Consider the following 17699-nt stretch of genomic DNA (forward strand, 5'->3'; position numbering starts at 1 on the left):
TTTACAAAGGCACAAACCATGCCACACTTTTACAAACAGCAGCTGATGACATAGCATGCTAAAGGCTCTTTGATCACCTGTGCACTCCAAAAACAGGCAGGTTTCAAGTAAAATGGAGTTGTTTCCATTTGTGGGTCTAACTACATCTTAATTTTTCTACAGTACCCACCAGATATAAATAATGTAAGCCCTATAGGATGTCATAAAGGCACAATATAAGTTTAGCTGCCTGACTGAATTATTCTATACAGATTTCTAGCTCTATATTAAGACTCTGAAAAAAGGTTACAGTTATAATGTTAACATCCTTCTTCTTTAAGATATGAGGAACATTAGAGTCTCTTTCTAATGCATGTGAGTGTAATAGCCAGGGCTGACAAGAAGTTTAATGAGGGAGAGTTGAAAAAGCATGAGATCTTACAGATCTCTTTGAAAACACACAATAGAATTCTTCAAACCGTATGCTGCTATTAAAAAAGCTTTAAAATCAATGAACAGTGATGGAATCTCCCCAGCATGGAGTGTAGTGGCTGGATTTCAGCACTGAAATAAAGTCTTTATCTATGGTTTACCAAAGCCTTAAGAATAGACTAAGGAACCAACGGGAAAGTAGTGGGGAGTTCCCAACGATTCAACTTCTAGCAATACCCCTTTCTATAGTGTTAGAGATGGGGAATAAGTCTCCAAATGTGCACACAAGCTAGGTTGTAAAACCTCTTAATACCTCTAGAATGTCCAATTTACTTTGATTAATCAAAATTTAAATTAAAAGAGCTATCCCTTCTTCATTATGATTAAAGACCGCACAGTAGCTTTCAAGTAGAAATGTTAGGTTCCAAGAGCATTACTCCAGTATACTGAGTTTCCAACTGAGCTTCGGGGAAAAAGAATTCCACATCTCAAGTGATTAACAAAAGGTATGAAAGTGGTACTTTCAGACATTACCAGGACGATAAAAAGGTTATTCAAACTAAAAACTGATCGTAAGGCTTATGAAGACAGAATGTGAGGAGAAGGAATTTGTCATGTCTGACAACAAACTGCATCCTTTGGGGATTGCTCTGTGCTGTCTCCAAAGAGACACTCATCCATAAAAGGAAGGGCTAAAAGATCCTATCCTTTTAAAAGTTTAAATAGTACATTACAACAGAGAGGCAACTGTGCTTGGTCTTCCAAAGAACCCCAGAACAATGTATAATACTAAAAAATAAATATATTAATTTTCATCCTCCACTGAATCTTTTTGAGGACTGTCTGTTGTCAGAAATGGGACTGCCCTATTAAACTAATCCACTAGGATAACTAGTTGTATATTCTCAATTCAGTGTGAGAGCAATTACAAACCAAATCCTTATTGGGCTGGGATGATAATATAGCTTCAGTGATCAACATCCATTCATGCACTTGTTAAATATAGTCACTTATTACGACAACTTCTTAAAAAGCGTTGGCATCTTTATACATGTGAGTTAAATTTTCAAACTATCCAGTGAATTGTCTTGCCAACGCATTTTCGGGTAGTAAATACTTGGCCAGTCAACTACAGAAGTGTATTAAGAAAATCCCACACAAGAACAGTGTGCTTTTTCATGGGCATCCCTTCCTCCTCTTGCCAGAGCATATGTCCTCATTGGCAGCTATCTGAATCTAAAAGATGGCCAGTCCACACTGTGTCCTGAAGATCCACCACTACTTCATCTAGGGAAGACTGTTTTTCCTCACTTGAGCAGCCAACCCTCTTTCAGCTACATTTCAGTTTGGCATTAGGCATGAAGCATCCAAGTCTAATGCCAATAAGACTGTGTATTGAACACTGGAGCTGTTAGAGGCTCCAGTATTCATTCTCCATCAACGTCTCTATTCCCAGCCTTGGGCAAGGGTATCAAGAGCCAGTCAAACGGGCCAGCAAGGATGAGGGTACCTGCTGGCAAGTCTGGCTGGAATATAGAATTCCAGACGTCAGCGTTCAAATCTCTTCTAATAAGTCTTAGCATTGCAAGCTTTGTTACTTCAAACTGCAGCTGCTAACATGCACAACACTTAAAGCTGCAGCAGGACCATATCCACTCTTGAATATTTTACCATTTCAGCACTCAGGACATCCAAATGAAATGAAAGGATGCACAGAATTATCATTGTTGTACTCTCCCTGCATTATTTACAACCTTGAGGGCTGCAGCACTTCAGAATGGTATTAACAACATAAAAAGGCAAAGTTGCCCCTCAAGCGAGGTTTATCACATTTATCTTCAGAGTCTGCAGTGTAACACAACTGAAAAAGGTCAGAAAGGCTCCACAGACCCTCCCATCCACTGCTCTTTGATTTCTCAACATTGACATGCAAGGGATTTACACAGGAGTAACTCAAGAGAAGTAATTGGGAGAGGAATGTATAAATCCCTTGTGCCTCAGTTAAGAGCACACATCCATGTCTTAGAACTCTGTCAACTAATTTCCCCTCTCTTGCCTTGTTGAAGTCTTCAGAAGTTGCCCTCATTTCCTTCCATGTCTTATTCAACAGCTGGATGCAGATGCAGAAAAACTCCTCAAATGATCTGTCATGCGTGAAGAACATGGGGTGGAAATCATTGCAGGTCTCACTGGCTAAAGACATAAGAGAAGGGGAAAAAACAATTATTAACAGGCAGGACCCAAACTGGAAAAAAACACCCACAGCTGGAAAATACAGTAATTCTCAGGATATGTATTTCTAATCAGGATAGAGGTGTAAACACACCACATTGGAAAGCCTGTCCTGGTCTGCAATGTAAAAGTGAATGAAAGACAGTATAGAACCTCTTTGCAGGAGACAGCAACTAGCTGCTTCTCTGGACAGTCTCTCAGCAAGTTGTTTGTGTGGAGCTTTACCGTGCAGGCTAGGACGAAGAAAGGCATAGACAAAACTCCAAGCCAGGTCATCAAAAGAAGAACCCACCCCACTGTTAGCAATATGTACACCAAAGCTATGCTGACTGAGAAGTGGACACTGAATCAAAGCAGTAGGACAGAAAACCAATGTCTGATCAAAGAACAAGCTCCGCTAGCAGTAGCTGATGAGTTCCTGTTTTCTGTGGTGGTATGCCAAAGAGGTATCAGAGAAAGTGATTTTCTGTGTGAAAGTGTAGAGATGATTAATATGTTTCCATTTATTTTAGTTGTTTAAACAGCCAAACAGAGCCCTTTTCCACACATTGAAAAAGTTTTTTTTTAAAGAAGAAACTGAATACAAACTTTCTCTTCAACCCTAAAGTCAAGTATACGTTTTAAAACAAAAGCAAAAAAAAGAGAGTAAAGAAGGCCTGTGAGACACAAAAAGGAAGAAGATATTCTGCCCAGAGAGGTTGTTCTCTCCTGTGGGACTTACTGAGCTATGGCCAGATTTTCAGAATCTGAGGGCAAAACTGAGGGCAATGGCAGCTGCTGGGAGTTGAGCACTTTTGAAAATCTGTCCACTGGTGGACAAATTACCCCAAAGGACATTTTACCACATACGATGCTGCAATTGACACAGTTTCCTTCACCATGCTGCTGGCCAGTATCACAAAGACTATCGGGTAGTCTGAGCCCATCCTTGATATATCCATCCTTCATCTCAATTAACCTCAGCTTTCCCCCATATCAACAGCCTCCTAATCTTTCTCATTAGCAACTCACAGACTCTTACAGCAGCAACCTCACCTACCATCAGGAACAAATGAGTGGTGGTTAGACAAGCAGCCTATGTGACAAATTACTAGAACAGTAACATCGTGTACCCTTTGAGCAAACTGCCTCCCAACCTGGGCTCCCACACTTGCCTCACTATCCTTCGTAACCTCTTCCTCCCGATTAAATTTGCCAGACTAGACATGAAAACTCTTTGGGGGTATCCAGACAGAACTACCTGACTGAGAGATGCCCAATGATGAAGAACACATGCCTCTTCTCTTGGGCCTGGCTCCTCTCCTGCTACAGCCGCTTGGGCGTGATGTCTCTTTTCAAAACCTGTCTTTCTATTCGGTATGTATAATTACCTTTGCCATGGCAGTTGCTGCTGCTATAGGAACACATTGTGCATGGAATTACATAGTGCATCAAAGAAAAAGGGTCTCTGATCTTTCCTGAGGTGCAACATTCCAATTATGGAGGCAAAACTCTGAAGCTTAATCGCACACATGAGGTTTAATTGTAATGTCAGATTAAAATCTGATCAATTTCTTGACTATAGAGCTAGAGTCAGAGTTAATTTAAGAGTTCAGGTCTCATTCTAATCAAATGAAATCCATTCATTTCCAAGACTGTGTAGTCAAGGGGGAATTGGTCAAGGCAGCAGCTCAATTTCTGAGTAAGGCCTCAATCCCTTAAAAAAATAAAATGCCAGAGGCCTGTTTTTCAGAGCACCTTCAGCTTCCCTTCATTTCAATTGGAGTCATGAGTGCCCAGCATTTCCAATTATCAGGCCTTCGGCCTGTAATAATGGCAGTGGCACAACAGAACGGGTTCTCAGAGTGTGCTTGTCCTTAAGTCATAAAATATTATAATGATGAGGAGAAATAAAATAATGTCAGGCAGAAGAATGCAGTCAGTGCCTTGGCTGTATAAATCAGACCATGAAACAAGGCAGTAACCAAGAGGTATGCTGGCCTCTCTCGAATCCTTCTCAGAACCCAGGCTAATCACAGTTCCTTCTTGTTTAAAAATAAATACATCAATAAATCAAAATTAATGCTAAATGTATCGATTTGCAGAAACTTGATCATCAATTCCCAGGCATGCTCCTCATAATAAGAAGCACCAAGCTGTATTCTTATTTTGATTGTAAAAAAAAAAAAAAAATTGTGGGGGAGGCCTATGTTTTTCTAACTAGTCAACAGACTGTAACTTTCCAACATCTTTTCAACCTAGAGAAAGAGTAAAAATAACTCCTCTCAATCCAAATGGGGCAACTCAAATCAATCAGAAGATCAGTGCTAATATGTCTTAAACCATGCTAATCCCAACTAACCAGACTCAAAATTCAGAACTGCATCGTGAAGAGGTACCTCAAAATTTCCATAGATATCCATATGGTAGAAAAAATTCCATGCTGAACTTCAATGACACTTTTGTTTGTCTGGAAAACAAATGTAAAACTATCTGGTTTCATGGAAGAGCCTTGAATCAAATATTAGTATTAATATTTGGTAGTGTCTAAAGGCTCCAACCAAATCACAGCCCATTTTGCTAAATGCTGTATAAACGCATAGTAAAAGAGAATCCATACTCCAAAGAGCTTTAAACCTAAATGGACAAGACAGACAATACACGAGAGAAAAGCAACATTATTATACCCACTGCACAGATAGAGAACTGAGGTACAGAGAGATTATGTGTGTTGGTCAAAGTCACAGAACAGGGTGTTTGCAGCAGAAGCGGAAACTCTACCCATATCTTGAATCTCTGGCTGAATGTCTTTACCAGAAGGCCATCTTTTCTCTCTTAGGAGTGGGCAAATTTAGGGAGTGGTCAGTATTACTATGTAATATGTTGCACAGCTCTAAGTGGCAAGCTAAAACTGAGGTTCATTGTCAGACCAATTTGGGGAACATTGCATGGAGCCTACTTGTAATATTCCTGACCCTAGGCACAGCACTGTCAAACACATTTCTACTAGCAGGAACTAGCCAAATTTGTTATTATATAAAAACACACAAATATATGGCTACAGCTTAGGGACTTAAATCATCATGGTTACTTATCTTTGTTGAATATTAATATTATCATCATGCCTTATGTTTCTCTGAGACCTACTTTGAAAGACAAATCAGAAGGAAAATCTGTTCTGTATAAATCAGGCTAAGAATTTGTTAATTCTCCTTTCCTAGCAAAATTCTTATGCCTATTTCTCTGAGCTGGAGCTTTGTGTGCCACCTAATGGGATTCAAGTAGTCCTTCAAACTTCTAGTTCCTCTCTGAGTGTGACTTCAGGAAAGGAAGTGCAGTTAATGTACTGATCAGAAATGGCACCTGAGAAAACACAGCTAATTTCTGCAAGGCAATATTTTTATGCCTGCTTTTTCAGAGGTTCACCTAATTACATGTTGGCTGTCTATTTTAAAAGACATTTAGGCTCCCCAGATTACTCATATTTTAAATAGATTTGTTGTTACACCTTTTGTTGCCCCTCTCTGGGAAGAAAACAACAGCAGGAAAAATGAAAAAAAATCACTTGTTCCTCCTTCCCCTCCTCATTTCTGGAACCCTCTTCTCATCAGAGAAAGAAATAAAATCAGGGCAGGGTTTTTCCTGATGGCACTAAGCATAGGTTGATCTCTGAATGTTCACATCAGCCTGCTCTTGGAATGACACTGTTTACAGTATGTTCTGATAAATGTCTGACATGGAGAACGCTACAGATTTAAATTTCAAAGTGGGTATAGATTGCAAAAAGTTGTGCATCCAAGACAGTTCCTGGAAAGGATGAGTGAGCCAGTGCAACTGGCTGGGGTGTCAGCTTTTCACAACTCACAAGCATGAATCTAAGGCCACTAGTTGAGCAGAAGGTGATACTGGTATTGCACAGATAAATGTAAGTTATATGGCTACCACTTAGGCTACGTCTATACTACCCGCCCGGGTCGGCGGGTAGCGTTCGACTTCTTGGAGTTCGATATATCGCGTCTCATCTAGACGCGATATATCGAACTCCGAACGTGCTCCCGTCGACTCCGGAACTTCACCACCGCGAACGGTGGTGGCGGAGTCGACGGGGGAGCCGCGGACTTCGATCCCGCGGCGTCTGGACGGGTGAGTAGTTCGAACTAAGGTAGATCGAGTTCAGCGTTACGTACCTTAGTTCGACCCCCCCCCCCCAGTGTAGACCAGGCCTTAAACATAAAGTTTTTTGGGGGGAAAAATTGACCTCTTCCTCTCTCTTCAAAAAATTCCCAGCACCCCTTCACCTTGGGGGTGGGGGGAACTAACAGAAGTTTTTAATTATTATTGTTTTTAGCAATACTGGAAAAGTAATAGAAAGAGAAACAAAGAAAGAAGCAGGCACTGACAGAGCAGCAGGGCCTAATGATAAGGCACTGGATTTACACTCAGAAGACCAAGGTTCTATTCCTGGTGCTGCTGCTGGCTTGCTGATGGACCGTGGGCAACTCACTCCCCCCGCCCCACAGCCCCGTGCCTCAGCTTCCCCACTGTAATACAGGGATAATGATAGTCACCTCCTTTGTAAAGTACTTTTGAGATCTACAAATGAAAAACGCTATATAAAAGCTAGATATTAATATTACTACTACTACTACTGTTATTACATGAAAAATGAGCTTTAAAAATTAGAAACATATAGGCCATTATTTTCAAAATCAGCTCATGATTTTGGGTGCCCAATTTGGGACATCTTTAAGGGGCCTGTTTTTCAGAAGGCAGTTAGCACTTTCAAAAGGGGCCAGATTATCTGAAAGTTCTTAGCAAGTATGAAAGCCCAAAACTGCTACTTACTTATGAAAATCTTGACCATATTGCACGTACTATGGACTAAATAAGTAAGAGAGTCCATCTTCTAGCGGAGCTATAAAAATCAACAAGATCAAAGAAAATGAATAATCATGAAGCGTTCAGTATTCCTTTAGTGTAATAAGTAGTAGAGTGAGGGGAAGGGGAAAGGTCCATGAATATTTGTGAAAAATTAAAAACTATTTCACTTCAGTTGTGCTCATACACCTTCTGTGCGTGATTTCTGTGAAAATTTCAGTGGTAGCTTTACCTCACACAAACACTTGCCATAAACTAATCTTAAATTTACACATTCAACACACTGCATGAGGATAGATATCTCAAAATCCCTCACAAAGTCCTTGCACAGAGACAATTAAACAAGCTAGACACTTGTAACAGCTAGGACCACATTCACATCCTATTGCTATGGTAAATGTAGGGAGAGTGAAAATTAAATTCTGCATCCAAGCAATAAATTGTGCATGTCTAATTTTACTAGGAATCTGTGACAGTCTGTACCCCTATGTTCACCTCTTTTACAAGACTATGATAAATTTTGTACAAAGTATGCCTTGTGAGGTATCATTTGAAAACTCATAATTTGCTAATTATTATTGTCCTGGTAAAACATCTGTGGCAATATGACATGTACAATTATAAGATTCCTCTGTATGGTATTACTAAGACATGTTCCAAGTCTGGGGGAGCAGCCTTAAACCAGTTCCCCAGAGACAAAAGGCTAGCCGATGCCTCAGCCAGATGTCAACAAAATTGAATGGACCATCACCTGGTTTAGGGGCCATTCTTTGGCAGGAAAGAGTATGTGGGGAAAATCTAAATCTTGACAAAGAAACAGCTGGGGGATCCCATCCACACAGGCTTTCCATCCCCTGAGCCTCAGCTGGAGATGATTCTTGAAGAAGAGAAAGAGCTATAAGAAAGGGGAGCAGATGCCCCAAATTATCTCTCCCTTTCTCTCTATTCATGGTATCGACAACACTTCAAGAACAAAGCAGCAGCATTGGACTGGAGGAGGGATCCTGACTGAAAGAGATTCAGCCAGTAAGCCTGCTGAAACATGTGGTGAGAGACACTTAGCTTTGAATTCACGCTAGCCTGTTAACTTGGCATTAGTTGCGTTTTACTTTTATTTTCTTGTAACCAATTCTGACTTTTGTGCCTCATTACTTGTAATCACTTAAAATCTACCTTTTGTAGTTAAACTTGTTTTATGGTTTTTATCTAAACAGTTTGTTTGGATTGAAGTGTTTGGGAAGCTCCTTTGGTAAGCAGGATTTGTACATATCATTTTGTATTAATAAAATGACAGACTTTATATGAGCTTGTACTGTCTGTTAGAGAGCTGGGCAGTACAAAATGCACATTTTTGAGGGAGAATCTGGGACTGGGAATTTGCCGGTGTTGTTCTCAGTGTAATTCATGAGTGGCTGGTTATAGCATTCATACAATATAACTGAGTGGCTGTGTGAGAGCAGACCAGGAGTGCTAGCTCTCATAACAAAGCAGTGTAAAGGGCACAACAGGTTGAAGAACTGAGGGGACACAGCTGTTCATCAGTCCAGATTGTACCCTTGGTAATTGTCACAGTACCTTAGACAAAATATGTGAGAGCCACAAAATAAAAGGTTGAAAAATGTCATACTCCAATTTATCTGCAACCTTTCCCTGCACTGCTATCCCCCTGAAAGATTCAAAGCCAGAGAGCTTCTTCAAGCTCTTCTCTTGATGTTAAGGATTATAAAGTCACTGGAAAATAATACAATGTGATTAATCACATGTAAAAACTCAACTTGGATGGCAATATGCACAATCAGTCCACAAAATAAAATCTGAAGATTTTATTGAGTACATTTGGGTAATGAATAAATTTGATAAAACTGCTATATGATTGCAGATATTCCAAGAGCAGAGAGAGAGAAGCTAAATTAATCAAATAAATGATTCACTCAACCACATAAATAGGATCACTTGACATTAATGTTATCTCACTTAAAAGGGGAGAGAGAGATACCTTTTATAATAAGTCATTCTCTGCTCATTCCAAAGAACTCATCAGGTATATCAGAAAAATACACTGAACTTTCCTCCATGATGTTGAAATGATTGAAGAGCTGGTGCTGGATAATTTGTTTAAGAAAAGTCTCAACAATCAATCAATACTTAACTCTTATAATGTCTTTGTCATCCATAGATCTCAAAATGTTTATAGGAGATAAGTATCATTATCCCCATGCTACAGATTTGTACAGTGGTTAGAAAATGACTAGGACCTATAGAATCTAGTCCAACTGTGCTACCATGACATTGCCTCATGTTGGGCATGACATTTAACTTCTTTCAGGGCTTGTCTACATGGTGAGGTAATGTGCTTTAGAGAGATGTGACTTCTAAAGTGCACTAATGTGCTGCACATTAATTGGTCTGTGTAAATTACTTTAACATAGTGCTGTTTAAAACAGCATTATGTTAACACGCACTAGGGAACCTTTACTGTGCATTAGCACGCTCTACACGGACCAATTAATGTGCAACACGTTAGTGTGCTTTAGAAATTACACTCCATATAGCACATTACCCCAAATGTAGCCAACTCCTTAGTGTCTTCTCTTATTTTCCTGATTAATAAAATGGAGATAATACTTTAACTGCACAAGGGTGTTGTGAGCTTACTTGACATTTGTCAAGTGCTGCAAGATCCACAGGTGAGAGTTGTTGTGTGGGCAACATATACAATATACACTCCACGTGATTTTCTAAATAATATTTTCCAATAATAAAAGACAACATAAGGAGCAACTAAGTCTCATTAGTCCTCTCAAGAGAAGGGAGTATTGTAGTTTTTGCTTCTCCTTGAAGATGAGATATAGCAAAAATAACTACTGTCATGCCCATTTTTACCCACAATATTGAAAATTCTCTCAATACACAGAGAATGTAAGAAGAAGTGTGCCTAATACAGCAGAAATATTGCAATTTGTCAGGATATCTACAATGCTGTTGCCTACAGTCTACAAGCAGCAATTTTGAAGTAAATCTTTTGCTACATTTCTACCAGATGATAGGAAAACAATGTAATTTAAGGCAAGGAAAGGTCATTGTGACAGGGCTACAAGAGCAATGCAATAATGAAGTAGTAATATTGCTGCCAATTGGGTAATTTTCTTTCCATTAAACAATGCTGCTTAGAAGACTCAAGTACTATTAGAACAGAAGCTACTGAACTTTTTCTTGGAAATGTACCACATAAGATAACAACACTTCAGCCTCAAAACACGGAGCAGAAAATATTATAGACAGATCAGCTGCTTTTGTTAAGTCCAAGTCAAGAAATAATTTGCTGAGGTTTTTTTCTGTGTGGTACGAAGCAAAAAGGATAAGATTGCTCAAGGAACTAGCTTTCAACGCTATAGACCTGGGACCAAGTTCACAGCTGATGTAAGAAGATACCATTTCATTGGTGTCTGTAGAGATGCACTGTTTTACATCAGCAATGAATTTGGCCCATTGTTTCAAATTCTCAGATGCAAAGTGTGACAATCAGGGTCCAGACACCACCAGGGGAGAACAGAAGGTTTAAACCCCCAAAACAAGCAGTTAAACCAACTTATTGCTATTATGTCATTGTACTATAAAAATATATTGAGTATGGTCCTTTATGAAAGCTTGTAATGTTCTGAACTTGACGGTCATTATGAGAAATGTATATAGCCTGTGGTTATGAATGTATATATTCCAGCATGTAGAAAACTGCTCTCAGCCGGGGGTGAGCTGTCAAGAAGGTGGCAGGAGTAGGGGGCATATCCTAAACCAAGTGTTTACACAAAACCAGGTTCAAGTAACTATCCATTGTCCAGCCCAGGAAGAGACAATGATGGACCATTAGAGACAACTAGAAAGACATTGAGACAACTGAAATGGAAAAAAACATCTGGGCTACCAAGTCAAGAGAGAATTTTCCCATGTCCTTACCCATGGACTAGGGTTAAAAACTGGAGGCTGGCCCATGGCAGCTTACTTAGGGTCACGGGGCTCAGGTTAAGGGGCTGTTTAATTGTGGTATAGACAATCAGGCTCTGCCTGGAGCCAGGGCTCTAGGACTCTGCAAGGTGGAAGGGTCCCAGAGCTCAGGCTGCAGGCCGGAGCCTGAACAACTACATTACCTAAGAACAGCCATACTGAGTTAGACCAATGGTCCTTCTAGCCCAGTATCCTGTCTTATGACAGTCGCCAATGCCAGATGCTTCAGAGGGAATGAACAGAACAGGCAATCATTGAGGGATCTATCCCATCATCCACTCCCAGCTTCTGGCAATTAGAGGCTAGGGAGAGCCAGAGCATAGGGTTACATCCCTGACTATCTTGGCTAATAGCCATTGATAGATTTATCCTCCATGAACTTATCTAATTCTTTTTTTAACCTGTTATAGTTTTGGCATTCACAACATCCTCTGGCAATGGAGTTCCACAAGTAGACTGTGAATTGTGTGAAAAAGTACTTCCTTACATTTGTTTTAAACCTGCTACCTATTTATTTCATTGTGTGACCCCTGGTTCTTATATTGAGTGAAGGGGTAAATAACACTTCCTTGTTCGTTTTCTCCACATCATTCATGATTTTATAGATCTCTGTCATACCCCACCTTTCCAAATTGAAAAATCCCAGCCCATTTAATCTTTCCTCACATGGAAGCTGTTTCATATCCTTAATTATTTTTTTGTCCTTCTTTGTACCTTTTCTAATTCTAATACACATTTTTTGAGATGGGGTGACCAGGACTGCATGCAGTATTCAAGATGCGGGTGTATTGTGGCTTTATATAGCAGCACTATGGTATTTTCTGTCTTATTATCTATCCCTTTCCTAATGGTTTCCAACACTGTTCACGTTTTTGATTGCTGTGCACATTGAATGGATGTTTTCAGAGAACTATCCACAATGATTCAAGAGTTCTTTCTTGAGTGGTAAAAGCTAATTTAGACCCCATCATTTTATAGGTATAGTTGGGATTATGTTTTCCACTGTGCATTATTTTGCATTTATCAACAACGAATTTCATCTGCCATTTTGTTGCCCAGTCACCCAGTTTTGAGGGATCTCTTTATAACTCTTCACAGTCTTCGTTGGACTCAACTGTCTTGAGTACACTGCAATTAAACAGTCCCTTAGCCCAAGCCCTTGCAAGCCCAAGTCAGTTGGCACTGGCGTGCCATGGGCGTCTAACTGCAGTGTAGACATACCCTATGAGGGGCAGGGGGGAGGAAAAAGCCTTCTAAAAGCAGGCTTGTAACTGAGGGTTTTTTTATTCAGAACTCAGGGCCCAGTTTGGGGGCAAAAAGCTGTCCATGAATGCTGGATCCCTCCAATAGCTATGAGGTATGATGGGAAACTATTTTAAGGCATTAGGTAACAAACTATAATTATCTGCTGTGTAACCTGTATACGTTTGCTTTCCCTGACAGTTTCATCTATGAATCTGTGTTTTTTTCTATTAAAAAAGCTTTTTGTTTATTTTCACCCCAAGAAGGTCTTTGTGTGCCAGCCATGTGGAATGGGTAAGCTGGTATCTGGGGGGCTGGTTTCATGCCTTCGGGGAGTGACGATCCAGAGGCGTATGGCCTGGGTGTCTGATAATTAAGAATTTGGGGAGGACACGTTTGGGGAGACTCAGGACTGGAAGGCAGTTTGTGTCACTCTGAAAAGAATAACTGGGCTGGTGAGAGACAGGGTGAGACCTTGTGCTTGTGGGCAGCCTAAGTGGTGTCAGGGATCTGAACAAAAGCTGCACCACACAGTGGCCCCCCAGGGTTACAGGGTAGGCTGTGACAGAAGCTTTATTAGTCTGGGTGAACCCCAAAACAACACCAAAAAAAGTATGAATGTCATTTGATTCTAGTCTCCATTTGTCATCAAAAAGGCACTGCAACCCTGGCTATCACTATAAGTCCCTGCCCAAAAGAGGCTTAGAACCAAAATAGCCAGGAGATTAGTACACAGATCTGTGTGCAGAAGCTTGTGCCCCCCTTGTACTATGGTTGGCTTAAGACAGTGCTAGTGGTGACTCATTTCCACTAGTACTAAAGTTACCTACACACTTATTTTGGAAATGGTTGAACAGAAGATACTCCAAGGGGTAAACTGAGCCTTCTCTCCAATACTCTACATAATATTTGCACCACAAACTGTACCAAAATTACTCAGAAAAACCTGGGGTACAATGGGTGTCCAATTACTAGTTTGCATTGGCTAAAAAGTGTTTAGCTGTACTAGAATGGGTCTGAAATAACTAGCGTGCCGCAAAATGGAAAACTCACACTCTTCCCCAAACATTTCACACAGACATTTCTTTGAATCAACGGTATTTCTGATTAGAGGAGTTACAGAGAAAATGAATTGGCAGTATATACCCCTCCAGCATGTAGCCCTTCTGCAGTCATAAACATCACCTTCATTTTGTCTGGGTTAGGATTCAATTTCACCCAGGCAATGGAAAACAAAAATGCTGTGCACCCTCATTTTGTCATACGTGACACACTGAGCTGCATGATAGCCCAAATCACCTCACTAGCTCTCCCAAGCAGCTTAATATGCACCTTGTGGATGGGTGGTGGCAGACTAGAACCCTGCCCCGGAAGGATTTAAGGCAGATGAGTGATTGTTCAAAATCTCCCTCTCTGACAGCTTAGAAACAGCGGTGGCTCCGGGCCCCAGCGCTCCAAGCGCGTGCATGGGGCGGCAAGCCACAGGGGGCGACCTGCCGGTCCCTGCGAGGTCGGCAGTCAGGCAGCCTTCAGTGGCGCGCCTGCAGAAGGTCCACCAGTCCCAGACATTCGGTGGCAATTTGGCGGCGGGACCGGTGGACCTCCTGCAGGCATGCCACCGAAGGCAGGCTGCCTACCATGCTTGGGGTGGCAAAAAAGCTAGAGCCGCACCTGCTTAGAAGGAAACCATCACAAGAGTCAGCCCATCTACCCCACCAAAATGAAGGTGACAGGACCAACAAAGGTCAAAATCAAGTCAACATAACCTTGTGATCAACAGTATCAAGACTGCTGATAGACTTAAAACAACTAGCACTGACTGTCTAGCACTGTCATATCTCTGTTACTAAGAGATCAAAGGCTGAAATCCCTGCAGTCTCCCTGCTTTCCCAGGTCCAAAACAGAACTGAAAGAAATTAAGGAAACCAGAAGAGTCCACAAGATTAAGCTTGCTTGGTAAGAAGAACTCATTTTACAGAGATCAATAAATGTTTAGAACTAGCTGAACCAATCATATTTGCAATGGAATTGAAGACTTAACATTCTAATTCAAAATTACAGGCAGCAAAAAAAAAATCCTATGAGCAAAGAAATTAAGATCACGGTGAATACCAAAAACTCACATGTGATCAGAAAAATCAAACTGGTGACACAAAGAACCAATGTCATGTTGATAAGGGCTTCCTCTTAACTTCAAAAGAAACATTTATAGTTTTGTTTGTGATGAAATAAGAGGCACTGGAAATGAATAATGCTGTATGTGCCTCTGTATTGTGTCACAGCACATCATAGAGATCAGCCAGGAAAGTACTCAGTTCCCCTCTCCACCCCTACAGTACTCCTGGAGTGAAAAACACTTATAAATAACAAACGCATTTTAAAATCCAATGTGGGAAACCAAGTTTTGTTTTCAGGGATGAGGGAAGATTTCATTCAGATTAGTCACACTCTTCTATGAAATGGAGAGACTTTTAAGAGCCTGGAAATAAGAATGACAAGTAAGGACTTTGAGTTGCTTTGTCCTGTCAAGATGAAAGTCTGTCGTGAAGAACATTCAAACCTCCAAATATCTCCTGTCCTAACATCATTTTCAGTACCCTGAATAAAAACATGGAATGACCACAACCAATTAGTGGAAGAAACCACCTGAGGAGTTTGATTTGCTCTTTTTCCCTTTGCAAAAAGTTACTTGCTTGGAGCAAAGTGTTCGTGCAACACTAAGTCCCCTGTGCCAGTTCCTCAGCTGGTGTAAATTGGTGTAGTTTAGCTGAAGTCAATAAAGTATGCAGATTTACACATGCTGAGAATATGGCCCCATGTCTTTATTCTGCAATTTTTGTTTGCAATTACTCTGGCTTGAAGAGCTCTGTGTAAGCTCGAAAGCTTGTCTCTCTCATCAACAGAAGTTGGTTCAATAAAAGATATTACCTCACTCACCTTGTGTCTCTAATATCCTAGGAGTAACATGGCTAAAATACTGAATACAATGATGAAAAACTGTTGTCAGACATACTCTCTGCCATGGGCTGTGGGTATAATAGGCTGGGGAGGCTAAGTCTCCCCTGAAGCAGCCACCACCGCCCTGCCACCGGACGCCAGGGCTGTGGTGGCCCCGCCTGCACTCTGCCTCTTACCCTCCCTACTCCGCCCCTTTCCCAAGGCCCCCACCACCTGCTGCTGCGTGGTGAGTTCCTCCTCTCCTCTACTCCACCCCCGACCTCCGTGAGACCCCCGCCTCCCGCCATGTCCCTCCTCTCCTCACCCCCTGCCCCCGTGAGACCCCTCCCCCATACCTGCTACTCACTGTGTTCCTCCTCACCCCCCAACCCCTGCAGAGTGGAGATGGAGTGTGGGCAGAAGAGACGGGACAGGGAGCTAGCCTCCCCCAGGGGAAGCTTCACCTGCCACCTGCCACTCTCTGCAGAAATGCTGACATTGGAGATGGGGGAAGGGTGTGACTATTAATGTACAAGGTAACTTGACAAGTTTTGTACACTTAATCAGAAGGAGATTAAAAGTTAGGATGGCCAACATTTCAGGAAAGAGATTGGCTGGATGAGTTCTGGTGGAGACTTTGTCACTAGACTACTCTGCAACAGATTTTAGAGGGAGACTGAAGGACTGATCACAACAATGTCTATGCCCAAATTAGAGTTAAAGTATAAATACAGATTAAGGTGGGGGTTGGGTTTTATTTATTTTGATATCACCTGTGTGTAGGGTGACCAGATGTCCCAATTTTATAGGGACAGTCCCTATTTTGGGGGCTTTTTCTCATATAGGCTCATATTACCCTCCACCCTGATTTTTTACACTTACTATCTGGGTCACCCTGCCTGTGTGCCTGCAAATCAGGAACATCCCTTGTTTTTGAGGCATGTCCCAATGTCACTGTCAGTTTTACAAATTACAGTTTTCTTTCTACAGTTTGCATGAACCTCATTATTGTGTCTTTTGTTCTTTCCATAACATACGTAATATGAAGGAATTGCCATGGGGTCCACCTAGCTCTGTTTAACAAGCACATACAACATGCAAGGCCTAGCTAATACAGAAACACTGCTACTCTTGGCAGGATTCTAGTGGGTAATAGAGGGCTCACAAATTATTTAAGGGGATACTATCCAGTTCCCACAAACTGCACTCATAGACTGGCCACCTGAAATTGCTGCTTGCCAGAATAGGGGGCAGAATTGACAAAGGGCTGGCTGAGCATGCATACACCAAGGAAATCACCTTATCAGGTTTATCATATGTTGATACCTAACCCCTTTCTAGCAACCTCCCCTCTTTCCACATCCTTTAAGGGAACAAGCCCTCTACCAGCTGTAGAGACAAATCCACTGGATGACTGTGAAAGTGAAGGAAGCAAGTGGGTGTAATATGCTTTCATAAAGAGTTGCACAAAGGAAGCCTTTTTCAGTAAACCATCACCACCTTTACTGGTTCTCCGAAATCCATAAACAATGCTACCTATTTTTAAGTGCTATCTACTAGTACATTTTCAATTTACTATTTACACATATACAGACACAGATCACTCTTGTAAGACTGGGGGTGGGTGGATTGCATGACCAAGAACTGTAAGCAGTAGGTAACTTTTTTGTTTCTCACCTTTCTTTGTAAACCTTCTTGATGAACACCAAAGCTGTCCCCTATGTGCCCTCAATACTACCTCATCTCAGGATAGGAGTGTCAATCTTTCACTTTGAAAATCTGATCGCTCTAGATAGCACCAGCCTGCTTCTTCCCCTTTTGAAGGCACTCTTATTGAAAAGTTTATCCAGTTATGTGTAATTACCCATTTTCTTTATGATTACATTATTTAGATTCCACCACAGGTCACAGACCATGACTCTCCAAAGTCCTTCTGTAAGATATTTCACCAGGAAGACATTCTGATTATCATTTCAAATCATGTTTTGACCCCTGAGAGAGGGACAGTAATGAATTCT

General features: G+C 41.2%; 1 protein-coding gene across 8 annotated transcripts in view; it reads right to left on the bottom strand.

Annotated features, from left to right (window-relative positions):
* The window catches only part of ELMO1 (engulfment and cell motility 1), a 448062-nt gene that overhangs the window by 139575 nt on the left and 290788 nt on the right, over positions 1 to 17699 (bottom strand). For all 8 annotated transcript variants that reach the window (XR_005593822.1, XM_039523397.1, XM_039523400.1 and 5 more), the window contains one exon: positions 2468 to 2604. Coding sequence is in view for 7 of the 8 variants with exons in the window: in XM_039523397.1 (XP_039379331.1) it covers positions 2468 to 2604 (137 nt within the window). In the remaining variant the exon portion in view is untranslated. The remainder of the gene's footprint in view (positions 1 to 2467; positions 2605 to 17699) is intronic.

Source organism: Mauremys reevesii, linkage group 2 (assembly GCF_016161935.1).
Source record: "Mauremys reevesii isolate NIE-2019 linkage group 2, ASM1616193v1, whole genome shotgun sequence".
Taxonomy (NCBI): domain Eukaryota; kingdom Metazoa; phylum Chordata; order Testudines; family Geoemydidae; genus Mauremys; species Mauremys reevesii.